A 17,409-nucleotide genomic window follows, 5' to 3' on the forward strand; every position below is an offset into this window, starting at 1 on the left:
CTTACATTGTACTGAAACAACACTGTAAGTATCACCAGGGAGAACACATATGCATTTGTTCAGAAGATAATTGATGTGTGAATGAAAACAGCATGTTAAATAAAATTACTTCAGAAGTTAAAGGGACAGAAAGAAAATTCAACTTCCGGTCTCTAAAACAAACACGAATCAATAAAATCTCATTTTTAATCTGTACGTGGTACCAGCATAAGTTTTTCTGGTATGTGGTCAAGTTATTACTAGATATTCAAAGCAGAGGATTGTGTTTACTGTGCATGACTTAAAAGAAGAACAGAAGTCCTCTTTAGATCTTTAACTGTCATTTTCTAAGCATAATCTAATTTTTAAAACACCATTAGATAAGCCAATACCTAAATTCAACAACTGCTTTAATGATAAAGTTATCTGAAAAAACCTAAAAATATGTTTCACTTTCAGTGAGACTAAAAAACTTAGTCATAACAACTATTTTTTGCTAGGCAATGTTGGCTTAAACTGAAAGGTTGGTTTAGACTGTTCAACTGCCAGGAATAGATTCTATGCAGAAACTTTTCAACTGAATTTTCAACTAGAACTTCCCTTTCAGCAACACTCATCACTTGAAATAGCAGCTGCAGAGTCCCAGAGGAGAATTATGTTACTAAACATTGTTTTCACTTGCAAAATGTTAAATATAGCTAACCTGTCACCAGGTGCCACTCCTTCTTCTCTGTAGGTTTCTCGTCAACAACATGCATACATGTTGTGGCAACTAAAAATTAATCCCAATGACGTTGTTGACCCCATCAGAAAGTATTGTGTGACAAACCTTACAGTTGGAACGCAACACAAGTTGAGAAGCAAATTAGGTTACGCAGCATCTATTAGGAATCAATTTTTACAAACATTAGACAGTGACTCCAGAACACTCTCTAGGCAACATTTTGGGGAGTGTTATAATAAAACAGTATTAATTTCATATTTTATGCCTAGAGTCTTTTCAAACACCACCAGATAACTTTGGTGAAGGGTAAGACAGTACACAGTACTGGGGAAGCCAGCACAACTTGTCCAAGGCAAGGTCATGGAAGCTCCATAGACACATCCAAACTACCTGAGGGATTCGAATTACTGGGCTGAGGGCTGTGGGGGGTCTTGGGGAACATCTAGTTCAATTGACATACTATAGTTTGTAAAGAAAATGTTCTACATTCTACTTTGGTGAGTAGCACCTAGGGTCTTAAAATCTTGTGAGAGGCCATCTACGATACTCCACTGGTCCCACCCCATGTGGAGCAAGGGAGAATGAAGACAACAAAAGACAAGAGGGAAAGATTAGTCCAAAGGACTAATGGACCACAACTACCACAGCCTCCACCAGACTGAGTCCAGTACAACTAGATGGTGCCCGGCTACCACCACTGACTGCTCTGACAGGGATCACAACATAGGGTCCCGGACAGAGCTGGAGAAAAATGTAGAACAAAATTCTAACTCACAAAAATTAAAGAAAAAAAGACTAGGCTTACTGGTCTGACAGAGTCTGGAGAAACCCCGAGGTTCACCCTTCAGCCAAAGATTAGAGAAGCCTATAAAACAAAATAAGACTAAATGGGCACACCAGCCCGGGGCCAAGACGAGAAGGCAGGAGGGGACAGGAAAGCTAGTAACAGGGAACCCAAGGTTGAGAAGGGGAGATGTTGACATGTCATGGGGTTGGCAACCAATGTCACAAAATAATAAGTGTACCAATTGTTTAAAGAGAAGCTAGTTTGTTCTGTAAACCTTCATCTAAAGTACAAAAAAAAAAAGTTAAAAAAAAGAACCTCCCTCCCCGCTAAAAAAACCCCACCAGAATAGACATTTCTGACTATTGGTTATAGGTATTAACTTGCTGTAGGAATAAAATGATTAAAAATAGACTAAAAAGCATCAGAGAAACAAAAAGTAAGAAACATAATACTTATTTTACTACAAAATGTCACAACAGAGAAAATAGAGTCTGAAACTGAAACAGCACAAAATGCCTTACATGTTGCTTAATAGTTAAAACTTTGAAAAATATTTCGTTACAAAAGGAAATTGTTTATGATAGCCAATCCTTCAGTAGAAATACTTGAAAATTAGCTCTTTTGACCCCATTTGCAAAATCAATAAGCAAAAGAAAACAAAACAACAAGAATAAAAACCTATGATCTTATCAAGGATAAATATTTTCAGTCCAGATTTCTATTATTCTAAAAGTTCCAGTCTGAATAAATTACTAGCATGAGAAAACCAAGCCTAAATCACATTTTTTTCATTGTCTTCTGGCAAATTCATTTGGAATTCTCTTGAGTAAGACAAATACATTATTCTAAATTGTGATTTCCTAGCAAATACCTCAAAATGACTTATTCTACTCATGATTTCTATCTGGGTGACAAGTTCATTCTAGCATTGGTGGTCAAGCAAAATTGAGGTGTAAAGAAATAAAGAAGCATCAATCCTAACATAATCATATAAAATAAATTTAATATAACAATGCTAACAAAATATTTAGTTTAAAAATAAACATATTGCAATAAGTAGTTGCCATGTTAAACTTTATTTTTACAATAAATGCCAAACAAAATAACTGAAATAACATTAATAAATAGTCACAAAATCATACCACTTTAAAGAAAAACATGGTGGTTGGCTTCTTTTTCATTTGAAACCACAAACTCTCAATTATACATCTCTCATTATTTTTTGATAATGTCAAACCATCAGATAAATGCATGAGGCCTTAGAAATTAACAAAAATCACTGTTATCAATTCAACTGATACTGATACAATTTACTAAGAAATGCTGTGTTTCATTATTCCTACAAAAGTCAGATAGAAAACACAAACTTTGTCTCAAAAGATTATTTCTGCAAGGCAACTTGCCTCTAAGCACTAAAAGAACATAACCTCTAGCTTGTTTAGGGCTTCTGAGTTACAGTCTTATCTGTTATAGGAAAGATATCCTACTATTGAATGAAAAATCCTAAACAATCACAACCATATGAAAAGGCAAAATTGTCCCCAAACACTTGAAGGAAAGTATTTTCAGTTTACTTTACATTTCAGATCCCCATTTGATGTTTGGCCTGACATTTGGTAATATTTGATGAACAGTATCTTACACTTTGTTGTTTTAGAGCAAAGAAAAATATAATTTACTCCATAAAAATATATTTTATGGTATGCATTTTTAGTATTAAAATATAATACTCCAAGAAGTGCATTTAGTAATAAGAGATCTGGCCCTCTGGTCACACGGGCCAGGAACTGAATATTGCTTCTGACAGTAACAAGATGAATGACCCCAGATTTAGCTGTTTTTTGGTAAGTACCGTTGAATATATTTTTGACTCATAGTGACCCCATGTGACAGAAGAGAACTCCCCTTAAGATTTTCTAGGCTTAATCTTTACAGGAGCAGATCTCCAGTTCTTTTCTCCTATGGAGCTGCTGGGTGGCTTCGAACCACCAATCTTTCAGTTAACAGCAGAGCGTTTAACTGTTGTTGTACTTGTAACTTACTAAAGTAGAAGATAGCATAAGAATCGTACGTAGACCTTGTAGAGCAAATCTATACATGAAACAGAAAATTCTTTTTGACAGGTAAGATTATATAAATTTGCCGTAATGTTTAGTTAATCTGTAAATCTTGACTGTTTAAGAAGTTTGATATATCGTGATTCTAAGAGTTGAAAATATTTTCTCTGACTAATGATGAGGTGATTAATCTCTCCTGATGAGTAGCTGAACTCACACATTTCTATATATCCATATTTGGTGTTTCTGCTTCTTTGGATTTCCACTCGACGTGAAAAATGAGAAAAAAAGAAAGAAAAGAAATAACCCAAAGATGGAAAAGAAAATGTTGTGACAACTGTTGGGCGTAACCAACTAATCTCTCAGTACAATGTCCACAGATTTACTCACAACCTACGATGCATCTTAAATGTGTCATTTTTCAGTTTACAGTGGTAAAACTCAAACTTGTTCTATTAATAAAATCAAGTCTTTAAAGCCAAGCTAATTAATTGTGAAGTTAGCAAAAAAATGCATAAACTCTGCTCTAAATCTTGATGAATCTTCAAAGTACAATGAACTAATACAGGGAACCATCTTTCTTAGACAACTCCCGAGAGTTACAGATGTGTGATGAATATATGTGAATCACTTCTCAGTGTACTTATGAAAGTAGTGGAGTGAGAAGAGAACTGAAGGAATTAGTAATAAGAAAGAAAATCACATCTACAAATGTAGGAAAAAACCATTTATCTTCAGTGACTGTTTCACATTTTAATGCAAATAGATAAATAATGTATTAGGGATGTCAAAGAGCATTTTAAGTTTAATGAGATTAAAAAAAAGAAAACATTGTAAGCATGTTTCAATCATACAAGATTAAAAATGATTAGTCATAATGTCTTAATCAAACATCCCAAAGTTGAATTTTTGAAACGTGTAAAATATACGCATACTCACTCACAGACACAAAGCATATGGTTCTTCATAAATGCTTAAAACGAAGGAAGCAAAAAAGAACAATGATAGCCCAAAATACTACATGATTTGTTCCCAGTATGATTAAAAAAAAAAAAAAAAGACATATAGCAAAAACTAAGCCAACAATCAGACATTCTTATGTTCTAAATTTTTTATTACAGGTGTCAAACTGATTATCCTGGTGGCTCAGTGGTTAAGAGCTTGGCTGCTAACCAGCAGGTCAGCAGTTCAAATTCACCAGCCGTTTCTTGGAAACTCTATGGGGCAGTTCTACTCTCTCCTATACGGTTGCTATGAGTCAGAATCAACTTGACGGCAACAGGTTTTTTGGTTTTAGTCACTGTCTCTTACAGGCAATTATAATTTTTCTGAACTGTTTGCACATGATACAATAATAGTTTTAAAAATTATTCCTTCCTTGCAAAGAAGTGACAACATTGTATTTATTACTCAATATTTACTCAATTTTTTATTGTTTACTTCTTTATTTGTTAAGGAGAACCATATAAAAATAGCACTAACATTTCACTCATATCATTGGCAGTTATAATTGAAAATAGATCACTTTCAAAGATATGAACATAATTCTCATTAATTTGTAAAGTTGCAATACTGAATTGTTTTGGTCAATTTATGTTCAACATCCTTAGCTTGAATTTCATCTTAAAAACAGCAACACATATATCCATATCCATTTTTGTATAGATATCAGGAAGGCACAGAAAGATGTATTAACTAAACTATTAATTAAAGATGTATTAATTAAACTTACTTTTATAAGTTCTAACATTTGATATATTATTCAGCATATTAGATATATTAAAGTATTACAATTCTTATTTTACTTTACTATCTTTCATTACTTTCCTTTACCTGACCTGTGCAGCCTTACATAATTGGCTCCCTTCTTACCACACTATTCAATTTAATGCTTATCCTTATGGATCAAACTTTCCGCTTTTAAAAAAATTATCCATGTTTCTCTCTTTCCAATCTACTCCAAGAAATATGACTACATACTCCATTCTAAACGATAACCTGTGTTTATGACCCCATCTGGTCCCGAACTTTGTCACTTTTTCCTCATAATTATCTCAACTCTTACAAGGTCCCTAAATTCAAATGTGTTGGTGGAGGTCTGAGGCAAAGAAGAAAACGCTAGGTAGGTAACATGAGAGAAGGGGGTCTCAGGTGTAAAAATGTCATACTAGACAGATCATGACTAGTGTCAAACTCAGCCAACTAGTGCTTGGGAGAAGTCCCATCTGGTTGTCAAATCTTTCAATTTCTCAAGAGTATATTAATACCTGGACTTTCATAAGAAATCTCTTGATTTTTAATGTTGGTTTATTTGGGTTTGTTTGTTGTTTGTTTTCCTCTATCCAGCTGAAATAAATCTTGCTGGCCATATTCTATTCATATGACACCAATTTATAAACTCTGTCATAAGATTCTATTCATCTCCTCATTTTTGTACTTTACCCACAAATATACAAAGTCTCCCCTAAGCTAAAAGCAACCCAACATCCACCACTTGACATTGCCATGGTTTGATTTCCTGTTTCCCTTTCTAGTCACTTCCAATTTTTTTAAATAAAGTTGTCAAATTTACTGCATTTCCTGACACTCATTTCTTCTTAATTTCCAGACATCCTTTCAAGTAAATTTAACTACGTAGTGAGTGCCTACAGCACAACACATTATACAAAGTACTATGCATAATCTAAACATGAGTGCTATAGACCCTTCAAGTTGCTTTCGGTCTACATACAAGTGAGTAGGTGAAAATCCAGGCAAATGTATCCCCAGCCTATACTCTTAACCACTAAGCTACTTTTACAAAATCTGTGTGTTAATAGCCAATCACTAAAAAATTAGCATTTTTCCAATATTAGGATAATGCAATGATTTTATTTTGTACAAGATGTATTTTCTCAGACTTTTAAGGAGTTTTGATTTACTGAAGCTGCTCTGGTTTAGACATAACCAACACAACAATTTAACTATAGAGAAAAATGATCTGCTTTCCTCCTCCATAGTTAGGAAAGTCTGACACTAACTTTATTATTATTAATATGTTTAGCATAGAACAACATGAGACAGGATGGATATATGTAGACATTGTGTTTGATTTAATAAGTTTATGTTTCATTTCAAATGCCAAAATCCTACAAAGAAATGACAGTGCTCTAAAAAGCTTATTTTCTTATTTTTACCCACTTAGGATGTAATTCTTGAGATTTTTACTACAGTAGCTCACATAGACATACCCATCCATAGGATACACCAAATTTATTTATAATTGTCAGAAAAATAGGAACTGTATAAGCTCTATTTTCATCTAGTGTGAGAAAACACAAGATCAGAATGAAGAATCAATAGGGAAGAAGTTAAAGATAATTCTCAAATTATATGTCCATCTTGAGTAATTGACTAAGAAAATAATGTGTGCTAAATATTAGTACTCTGTTGAATATTTTATTCCATTAGCACAAAGACAGTATATTCAAAACTCGCATATTCATTGTTAAATTTCTGACTGTATAATGGTTTCAGTTTTATGGATTCACATCCTTCAGTGAGCAATGTTAAACAGAGTTGGTTCACTCTTTTATTAAAGTATTCATACTTAAACTATAAATCAAGTGTTCAATATAATTTTGCCAAGCCAACACATTCGAGAACATGATGTGAAATTCATTATGTCTTATTAAGGAAACTCACCTTATCTCCATGACCAAAGAGGAATTAATTTTCCAACCTTCTACAGAGTGCTGGAAGATTGAAGAGCCAGCCTTTCGAATAATTTTATCAGAGCTATTGACGAGCGATCGACTCAAACACAATTCACCATCGCTGAAACAAACAAATAAAATTAAGCTAGTGTTGTGAAAGTAAGAAGTATTTTGTTTAAGTAGCATAAAAGATAATTTATTTATATTAGTGATGAAAAGTTACAGATACAACTTAGTCTATATATTAGAGAGAGAGGTATGAACATGATGAAGGGTGTTATAAGGATGAAGTGAATATAACTGTATCAGGATAAACACCTACACTTATGCTTTTGGAAATGAGACCATTTTCATATTTAAAAAAAAAAGGCCTCTGTGGTACTTAAAGAAAAAAAAATCTCATCAAAGCTTTGTTCCCCCTTCACGCCATCCCTCCCCTCCACTTCCCTGGTTAGACAATAGAGACAGGATGTTTGGTCAATTCCCGTGCATCTGTATACTTGTTACACCCAAGATTGTAATTTTATTTTCCCAGAAGGCATTGAAGAATAATGGAAAGAGCTTTTGTTTCGGAGTAAGAAGACTTTGGAATATTATGTGGCCTAGGCATGTTCATAAGACTACCACTTACTAGCCCATGTGTTCGTCGACAAGTCATATGCTTTTTGTAGTCCATAGTGACCTCACCTTACCTTGAAAATGGCAATAACATTACCTAATAACTTTGTGGGAAACCCTGGTGGCACAGTGGTTAAGTGCTACAGCTGCGGTTGGCAGTTTGAATCCACCAGGTGCTCCTTGGAAACTCTATGGGGCTATTCTATTCTGTCCTATAGGGTTACTATGAGTCAGAACCGACTTGATGGCAATGGATTTTTGGTTTTTAATGACTTTGTGAGGATTAAGTGGGACTCTGTAGGTGAAAGTCATTTAAAACTAACTATTGGAGTGCCAATTTTTAAACTGCATTGGCCTCAAAGCATCTCAACAATAAGGATGCTTCCCTGAGAGATGGTGGAGGTCAAGAGATAGGGGCTGTAGTGGGAAGAAAACTTATTCAATAACCATTTCTATTATTTGCTACTGCATTGAAAAATTAACTGTGCTACCCCTTCCAACCAATAGTGTTGGGCTAGTTTACCATGTGGCATGTTGGTAGCAGGGGTACTAGGGGCAGGTAGTGATGATGGTGATAAATACTTATAATACCATTTATATCATTAGGTCATTTATGGCTGAATCTATTCACTGCTCAATAGACTGTTTTTTGGAAATTTGTAGATGTGAAGGTCCCGGGGTAGTGCAAGCAGTTTGTGATCCAGCTGCTAACCTAAAGGTTGGCGGTTCGACCATACCCAGTGGCTCCTCAGGAGAAAATCCTGGCGATCTGCTTCTATAATGATTACAGCCAAGAAAATCCTATGGGGCAGTTTTACTCTGTTGCACATGGAGTTCTCGTGGGTCAGAATCAACTTGATGGCAATAGGTTTTATAGATCTGAACATAGACTCATAGAGTCAAAATGCCACTCGTTTATGGCATACAAACAAAACCACTGCCCTTCAATATGTACATATATTTCTTCATGTCACTTATTAATTTCTTAGGAACTCAAAAACATAGTTAAAGAGTAACATGACTCTTTACTCATTACAAAGTCTAAATCTGTTTATCATGCAGGTTCTCTCCTACTATCAGTAGAAATCTTGTCTGTCTACTGGCTGTTTGATGAATTCTGTAATCGGAGGCTTACAGTTTGATATTTTCGTTCACATTCTATTTTAAAGATGTGGTTTATATTTGAAGCAGCTCAAAGTATCATATGCAACTATCCTCTGTGACATTTAAAACTCTATAAAATTAATATTTTAAACTATCCTACTGATGAAAATGATAAATTTGCATGCCTATGCATGGCTAATATAGTCATTTTACAGAGGTCACTTAAGATACAAGGAAACATAGGGTACAATTTACTACTAAGTGCCTAAGAAGTCAATTTTTATATTACATGTCTAATGATAATAAGGGCATATGAATGAAAATGTGGATATAGGAAGACATTAACCACATTTTTGAAGATACACCTTCAAGATTGTCAACACAAAGTATCATAATTTTCTAGGGGTGGGGATCTTTCCAATCTTCATTCTTTAAATAATTGTAAATACCATCTTTTTCTAAGCATATATTCTATGATTATAATAATATTTCTACCACTAATAAACTGTCATAGAAAAAGTAAAAATATGCATGGGCTGGCTTTTTTTTTTTTTCCATTTGTGGAAGACTTCTTTACTGACTTATGTGGATACAGATACATGTTTTTATGGCAGAATGATTGCTATGGTCTACTTAGTGTAAGAACTCTTTTCAGAACCTTTAAGATTAAAAAAAAAAGGTGATTTAAAAAGGTTAAATCAGTTCTATAACATGAAATGTTACCATGTTACTACACCATTTGAATTGTTTGCATTGAACTGGTGTTAGGCCAAATTTCAGACTTTTATCACTAAAAAACTTGGAAAAAAAGTAGCTACAACTATGCACACTTCTCCTTCCTATAGTTAATGAGCTTCACATGTAAGAGGGCCAGAGTTCACGCAATCTGAGGCTGTAGAGCAAATTTCTTTGTATAAAGTTAAATGGGCCCCAAAGGATTTTTCACTTGAGATCTTGGTAGCATTCTGTTTTAGAAAAGGCTTCTCCTTCCCGTGAATGCAAGGAATGAAGGATGTTACTACCCCCTACCAGTTTCTCATTCCAAATAGGATATGACTTCTAAACAGCTGCACTAAAGACTTTTCCTGCATAGGCCCACCCACAGCAATATTCAGTATATACTTCTAAAGGAAAAATAACAAAACACATCCATGGAGGCACAGAGTATAAAGCAATATATTACAAAGTGCTCCTGCTTCTGTGGAGCTATGAAAAATCCACTAAGTCATCTATGGGATACTAGTGTCAGGGGCTAATCAACAATAGTTGTGATAGTTGGTGGTGTTATTGGGTGTTGTTGAGGTTCTGACTCATAGCAATCTTATGTCTAAGGGAACAAAACATTGTCCAGTACTAGTATCTACAAATAAGTCTTTTCTTTGAAATTTGACTTGCCAGGCATCACCACAATTTATTCTGTTAGAGATGCAGTACATAACTAAATACAATTAATTTCATCTCATGAAATTAGGTCCCCAAAGCCCTGCTTTAACTGCTGAAAACTCTTCAGGACTTGGCTCTGGAATGAATGTGTTCCCTTGGGGCTAGGTTAAACTCCCACCTTCATAGAAAATTTTAAAAGTTATTTAAAAGAAAGGAATGTGCATCAAACTAAGCCTGAACAAAAACAGCAAGTAATTTTGTGTTGTTATTACCTAAAGGTCAAACAACTAAAAATAAAGATGAGATATTCTACCCAAACTTACTGCTTATGGTTTTTAGTAGAAATCCAAATGTGACATGTGAAGTAAAGTGTAAATTCTGGATTTCCTGATTTACAAGGGTGGTTCTACCCTAAAATAAACTGCAACTAACTGCTGATACTGGTAATACTCTAAGTATGAATGTTATCTCCACTGTCAAGTCCATCGTAAGCTTTAGAACTAATACTGTTGATAACTTATTGAGACAAGCTAAAGTGCATAGCCAAAGGAAAAACAGAGTGATCTCTAGAGAACGAGAAAAATAAGTTAATTTAAGGTCCGTTTGCAGCCAACCAGAGAAATAACATACAGCATTTTTTAAGAAATAACAATCAAAACGAATATTTGTACCACATATTAAAGTTTATGATACACTTTTACATTATTTCATTAAATGAGCATATTCACATATTTTATCTATAGGACACTAAGTTAACATATTTCCTATTATACCAAAAACAGCACACAGAGTCAGTGAAATTATAGGGCAGTTGTGAGGCAAGAGTCTTTACTCCCATTAAGAAGAACTTGGTCAGTCAAGAATAGACCACTAAATACTCACTGCCCTTTGAGTTAAACTTTAAACTAGTCACCATTCCAGGCACTTAACAGGTTTGCGTGGAAGGCACTATCAGTTTTAGATGCCCAATAATTATTATTTGACCAGTTCTCAAATAATTCTTAATTAAAAAACAAAAACCAAAAAAAAACATGCTGTTAGTATTTCTCTGGAGATGTGAAGATGAGGGTGGTTGGTGGAAAAGTTGTGCTGGTGTTCTCTCCCTTTGGCAAAGAACGAAGGGTCAATATGGAATATAAGAACAGCGATGCTACACTAGCTCTAGTTGGGACTCCCAGTGATGGGGAATTTTAATAGATAAAGGAACTGTTAACTGCAAAATCGTTAACAGGGAAACTAAATGTGAGTCTAAAGGGATGTTCTAAGATTCAAGGACTGTGGAAAACCCTTAATTAAACCTACTTCCCACCCACAAGGCACGCAGTGCCCCCCAAAGGCCAGAGTCTTCCTCTGTTACCTCACTTTTGAATGTTGGTCCTGGCCCGGGCTCCGGTGCCAAACCTCCATTCTAGTTTACTGTCTAAAAACTGGCTTCTCCATATGGCTTGGTTAGAGTCATGAGATGATTACATGGTTTGGTGAGTCAACTCTTCCCACCAGAAACAGTATTTGGGAGTTGAAATAAAACTATGAGCTTGGATTACAGACTATTTCCACTGAACGTTTCACCCTGGGGGAAAAGGGAAAGAATGCTCAGGGGGACTAGCTGTCCCTCTCGCAGCACTACCGCAGCACCAACTCCAAGGTCTCCAGAAGAGCCGGGAGCATACGCTGTAGCCAGGTTGCTGCTGGGCAGTGGTAGAAGCGCAACGCCAGCAGCCAGCACTCGGCCTGGCCCCGCAGGACTGTAATTGCCGGCTTTAATAAAGGAGGAGGAGCCGGATTCCTGACTGAGTAGTGAAAGTTTTTTTTTTTTTTTGGAAACAAGGAGGGTGATTCCTCCCATCTTCTCACTCATTCTTCCACCTTTTCAGACAGATCTCGGGAGGGGGGACAGACTCGATGCACCTCTCTTCCTGTTTGGTTAACTCTAGAGCCCGCCTCATGCTTTCTCAGAGGAGCTGGGAGGAAGCCGCAGCCTAGTTCGAAAGGGGTGCGAGCGAAAACCCAACCAGGCTAGTCCAACCGCCGCGCCCTTGCCCGCCTTCTCTTCCTCTGCGCCCTGGGCTGCGTCCGCCGGCCGGCGGCGTTTGGGAAAGGGTCACAGGAGAAATGTTGCCCTTGAATTATAGTGTCCCAGGTCCGCTTTCTCTCCCAGAGCGACCCGGGGTGCACTCCTTACACTGTGGACGGTTTATAGAAGCCCGGAGAGGGCGCAAGGGCGACATCTGGCGCACCCTCCTACCTCACAGGCCCCGCCCACTCCGGCTCTCCAGGGTCCCGAGCCAAGGCCTGAACCCTCAGCGTCCTGGCGAGGCTTGGAGGCTTTGTCCAGATTCAGGTTTATCCTTAGAGCCCACCAGCCCAGAGTGGAACAAAGAGCTTCGACCCCCAGGCCCCTGCCTCCGCCTCTCACAGAAGCCCCCACGCGCCCATTCATCACCTTCCTAAAGACCTCTTTGTCTGCCTGGGAAGCACAGGTCCATTGGAGATGCCCACACCCCGCCCAAAGAAGGTTTTTTTCTGACAACTGAGCTTGACCGAATTTTCAAACCACCCATCCTCTGCGCAATCTCATACATTTCGGCCTTTTTTCCCCCAGAATAGACCATTTAGAGAATTGTAGATTCACAGCAACCACCCAGCCCATTCCTCATTAGCTTTTTTGTTTTCTTTCAGTCCGTTTCGACTGTACTTCTGTTATTTTTGTTTTCTATAAAATAGGAATTCCTTCTGTTAAGGATAAATCAGCCTCCTGCTCACTTAAATGCTTATCACTTAGGGAGGAGTAGGAATATTAAGCAATGGAGCGCATGAAGTTTAAGGATGTGTTTGTATGTGTTTCAGCAGTCCTGTGAGACACACACACACATAAACACGCAATGGCAAGGGGCTCTCTCTTATTTTAATAAATGTCTGGGAAAATAAAAACCAGCCGGGCGTCTCTGGCAGTGAGGAGTTTCCAATAGTAGACGCCTCCGGATGAGGGAGGATTTCCGAAACAGGACTTTAAGCAGAGTTGACAACCAGGTTCACATCCTCCGAAAACGCTTCCAAGCTATATCAGCAACACAAAGTTACAGCCACCTCCAGGGTAAACTTCAAAGTCACATAGGCCAGGGGGAGGAAGGAAGGAAGTGTGATATTTAGAAAACTTAAGGGGGTGGGGGAAGGAACGGGCAGTTCTGAGCTCATCTAGACAAACTAAAGAAATAGCAGAAATATAGTCTGTGTGAAGCTACAGTACCAGTTTCTAAAAATATAACCATGCCGCCCATGCATTTTGCCCATGCTTCTAGCCAAGGAAGAGCAAATAAGGTACTGGAGTTCCTAATTCAAATTATGAAGCACAGCTCTACCAAAAGCCAGCGAAGAGTAGAGAAACAGTGGAGACAGACATTCCCTGCTTTCTGGGTTCTAACTTCAGCCTTTCAGGCAACCAGCTTTCTCTTATGTTTCTCTAGAGTGATAGGGGAGAGAAAGAAAGAAGGGCAACCGGATGGTGAATAAAGACATATCCCTTGAGTTGGGCCCACGGATTAAAAGGACAAGGGCACACGTTCTTTGTTGACACTTCTGCAATGACTTCTCCTTTGGCTTAGCGTTCCCTCGACGCCAATACAACTGTCGCAACTACCGCACTGGTCAAGTTGAACTCTTACTGGAAAAGGCGTGGAGAAGCACACACACCTCAGCAACAGCCTTTGTTATTTAATTCATAGACTAAGCACACACAAGCGCGGACACAAACACACTACCCCAACCCTTACTCTACCCTCTATATTCTCATTTCATTCATGGCTTGACTTTTTGTCATATCCTGAAATGAAGCTTTGCATTTACCCAATGAGTTGCGTTTCCTGGTGCTCCTCAGTTCTTGCTATTTCTTTTGTCTTATAAAAGATCAGGAGCAGACTTATCGTGCAGATAGTCCACCTCTTCCTGATGGAGCGCATCTTGGGTGCCCGGGAAAGTCCTGGTGGCTCCAGCTCCCACACCTTCTCTGGAAATAAAGGCTCCGTTTTGGGGAGATACAGTCGCGGGGGTAAATCTGTAAAATGCGAAGAGAGAGTGGAGCCGGATCTCAGGAGCAAGTCGAGAGGGTCCGCGGCGGCCGAGCTCGCCCGGGTCCTCACGCGCTGACTAGTGCCCGCCCGCTCAGGCCGCTCCTGCCCTGCCCAGGTCGCTCAGTGCCGCCTCCCTGGGGCTCAGGTTTCTTTTCAGATGAGCTACCTTGAGCTTAGGAGGTGGTGGCCGCTTCTGCAGCTGGGCTCGGGGGCGTCACTGGCCCTTCCCTCTTCCTAGCAGGCAAATGATGAGCAAAACCAGCCAATCGCTGGACTGAGGGGGCGGAGGCTGCTGTTGCCTCGCGTTGCGGGCCGCTGCCTGCACAGTGCCAGAAGAGGAAGCACACTGTCGTACCCATACTTATACACACACACGCACATATCCACTCACGCACACACTCGCACTCACCAGAGCGCGCATATCCCTTCGAGAGCCCAGCGCTCCAGGGGGTCAGGCCGCCCTCCCGGGACACCAAAGCTCCAGCTCCCTTAACCCAGGAGCGCCGAGATGCTCTGTCCACATCAGCGTGGAGATGACATCTTGGCTGGGGACAGATTAGAGACACGTCCTGTCCAAGGAACGCTTCGGATAGAGCTGTGGGTGACGAGCTGAAGGGGTAGCTTCTTCCAAGCGCCTTTGCTAAACAAACACACGCGCTCACACAAGCACGCCCACGCTACGCACACCCTCCAAAGTAGAGTGAAACGGGAGAGGGCGAGTTTAAGAGGCGGAGGACGTTTTGTGTTCTGTGCACAGCTAATCTGAAATTACATGTGTGAACCGATCAGCCGGCCATACACCTAAAGTGAATAGTGGGTGATAACCTCGCCTCGCTGCAGGAAATAAGCGACGACAAAGGTGTCACTGGGAACTTCATGGCTATTTATGTGACTTTCTTTCATTGCCATTTGGAAACTCCTCACGCCAAATCAAGGTAACTCTAATCCCACTCAAAGCTCATTGGCGATAAAGAGGATTTGGAAGAAAAAAAGGCAGCTACCGCCGACCTCACTTTAAAAGCAAGCCCGCCCACACACTCACATGCAAAGGAAGTAAGGTAGAAAGAGGAAAGAAAGGAGGAGGAGAAAGCGCCTCTCCAAAAGTCTCAATAATACGTATTCGGCCCAGATTTTCAACCACTCCTCGCTCCTACCGATTTTCTTCTATTGCATCAGAAAGCCAATGGCCTGGCCTGAGCTCTTTTCCAGTTCTGAGTTCTAGACTACAGTCTGAGTTAACTTCTCCACCATTCTTTGGTCCCCACCCTCACTCAGAGGGACTTTTACTGGGCCCTTTGTTATACCGACTCTGTTCTGCTCTTTACTACAGGCTGGTGGGAGTAGGTGGGGAGGCACCCCTAGCATGAGACAGTGCCTGGAAGCCAGGATTTCCCCCTTCCACACGTGAGGGTCTCAAGCTTCCCCGCCCCCCGCAGAGCCTCCCTTGAATTCCTGGTTCCTTCATTTTGGGCAGTGGTTTAGGCGGTCAGCCACCCTTGGCCCAGGGAGTTTACACCTCCCAACACCCGGAAATGGTGAGGCCCAAAACCAATCCACAACTAGCAGGGGTATTCAGAGTTACTACACAGATTAAAATAGCAACTAGGATACCACTACCTTTGGTTAAGAAACCCTAGGTCTCCATCAGTGTTTGCCATTCTTTGCCTAGGGTTTAGGAAGTTAAGAACTTACAAGTTCTTGAGCAGAGTCCCCACTGCAGAGGAAACTAAGGGGTTAGGTCTAAAATGCTCCAAGGGACAAGTAATTAGAAGGCTTTATTGACACTACACGTGGCCTGCCGGGAGCCTTTCGAGTTTATTGATGCCTAGGCAAATCCCGCTTGTATTAATGCATTTCTATTACAGTGAATTCTCAACTACCAGAAACTGTAAGAATAAAACAACTTCTTAAGTTAAAAGGGAACTGGGACAGGGCTAGTAGAGGTGACACTTGTTTACGATGCCAAATCCTCTAGGTTAACTTTTGTTTTTTAAATAGTAAATAAATTTATTTTGGATTTAAAATAAAACACTCTCTAAAGGTCACGGAGAAATATACAGATCGTAATTAAATGCATCCAGCATTTCTTTTTTTTTTTTAATTTTTATTTTTTTGTTTATTGTTGTAGTTTAAATGAAGTTTACATTTCAAGTTAATTTCCCATGCAAAAATTTATACATACATTGTTATGTGACCCTAACTGCTCACCCCATACTGCGACATCACGCTCCTCCTTTCCACCCCTGATTCTCAAAGTCCATTCAACCAGCTCCTAACCCTCTCTGCCTTCCCATCTCACCTCCGGACAAAAGCTGCCCATTTAGTCTCTTGTACCTACTTGAGCTGAGAGGCACACTCCTCATGAGTATCATTTTTATGTCCCACAGTCCACTCCAGTCCCTGTCTGAAGAGTTGGCCTCAGAAATTGTTTTAGTTCTGGGCTGATAGAGAATCCAGGGACCATGCTTTCCAGGGTTCCTCCAGTCTCAGTCAGACCATTAAGTCTGGTCTTCTTACTAGAATTTGAGTTCTGCACCCCACCTTTCTCCTGCTCCATCAGGGACTCTCTGTTGTATTCCCTGTCAGGACATTCATTGGTGGTAGCTGGGCACCATCTACTTCTTCTGGTGTCAGGCTATTGAAGACTCTGGTTTATGTGGCCCTTTCTGTCTCTTGGGCTAATACTTTGGTTGTGTCTTTGGTGTTCTTCATTCTCCTTTAGTCCAGGTGGATGGGACCAGTTGATGCATCTTAGATGGCTGCTTGCAAGCTGTTAAGACCCCAGATGCCAGTCACCAAAGTAGGATGCAGAACATTTTCTTAATAAGCTTTGTTATGCCAATTGACATAGGTGTCCCCTGAAAGCATGATCCCCAGACCCTGCGTCGCTGCTACTCTGTCTCTCGAAGTATTTGATTGTATTGAGGAAACTTCTTAGCACTGGTTTAGTCCAGTTGTGCTGACTTCCCCTGTAGTGTGTGCTGTCCTTCCCTTC

The 17,409-nt window shown here is 39.3% G+C and overlaps 1 protein-coding gene across 2 annotated transcripts in view; it reads right to left on the minus strand.

Annotated features, from left to right (window-relative positions):
- Window positions 1-14,609, minus strand: part of ST8SIA4 (ST8 alpha-N-acetyl-neuraminide alpha-2,8-sialyltransferase 4) — a 143,602-nt gene extending 128,993 nt beyond the window's left edge. Inside the window, exons 1-3 of one of the 2 annotated variants that reach the window (XM_023730134.1) lie at window positions 14,581-14,598; window positions 14,191-14,398; window positions 7,232-7,363 (exon numbers count right to left, since the gene is read on the minus strand). In XM_023730134.1, the coding sequence (XP_023585902.1) occupies window positions 7,232-7,363; window positions 14,191-14,303 (245 nt within the window). In that variant the 5' untranslated portion in view covers window positions 14,304-14,398; window positions 14,581-14,598. Of the gene's footprint in view, window positions 1-7,231; window positions 7,364-14,190 lie in introns of both variants that reach the window. The other variant, XM_004375050.2, reaches the window with a different exon arrangement.
- Window positions 14,610-17,409: the final 2,800 nt, after the last annotated feature.

Source organism: Trichechus manatus, unplaced genomic scaffold (genome assembly GCF_000243295.1).
Source record: "Trichechus manatus latirostris isolate Lorelei unplaced genomic scaffold, TriManLat1.0 scaffold00032, whole genome shotgun sequence".
NCBI classification, from domain to species: Eukaryota; Metazoa; Chordata; class Mammalia; order Sirenia; family Trichechidae; genus Trichechus; species Trichechus manatus.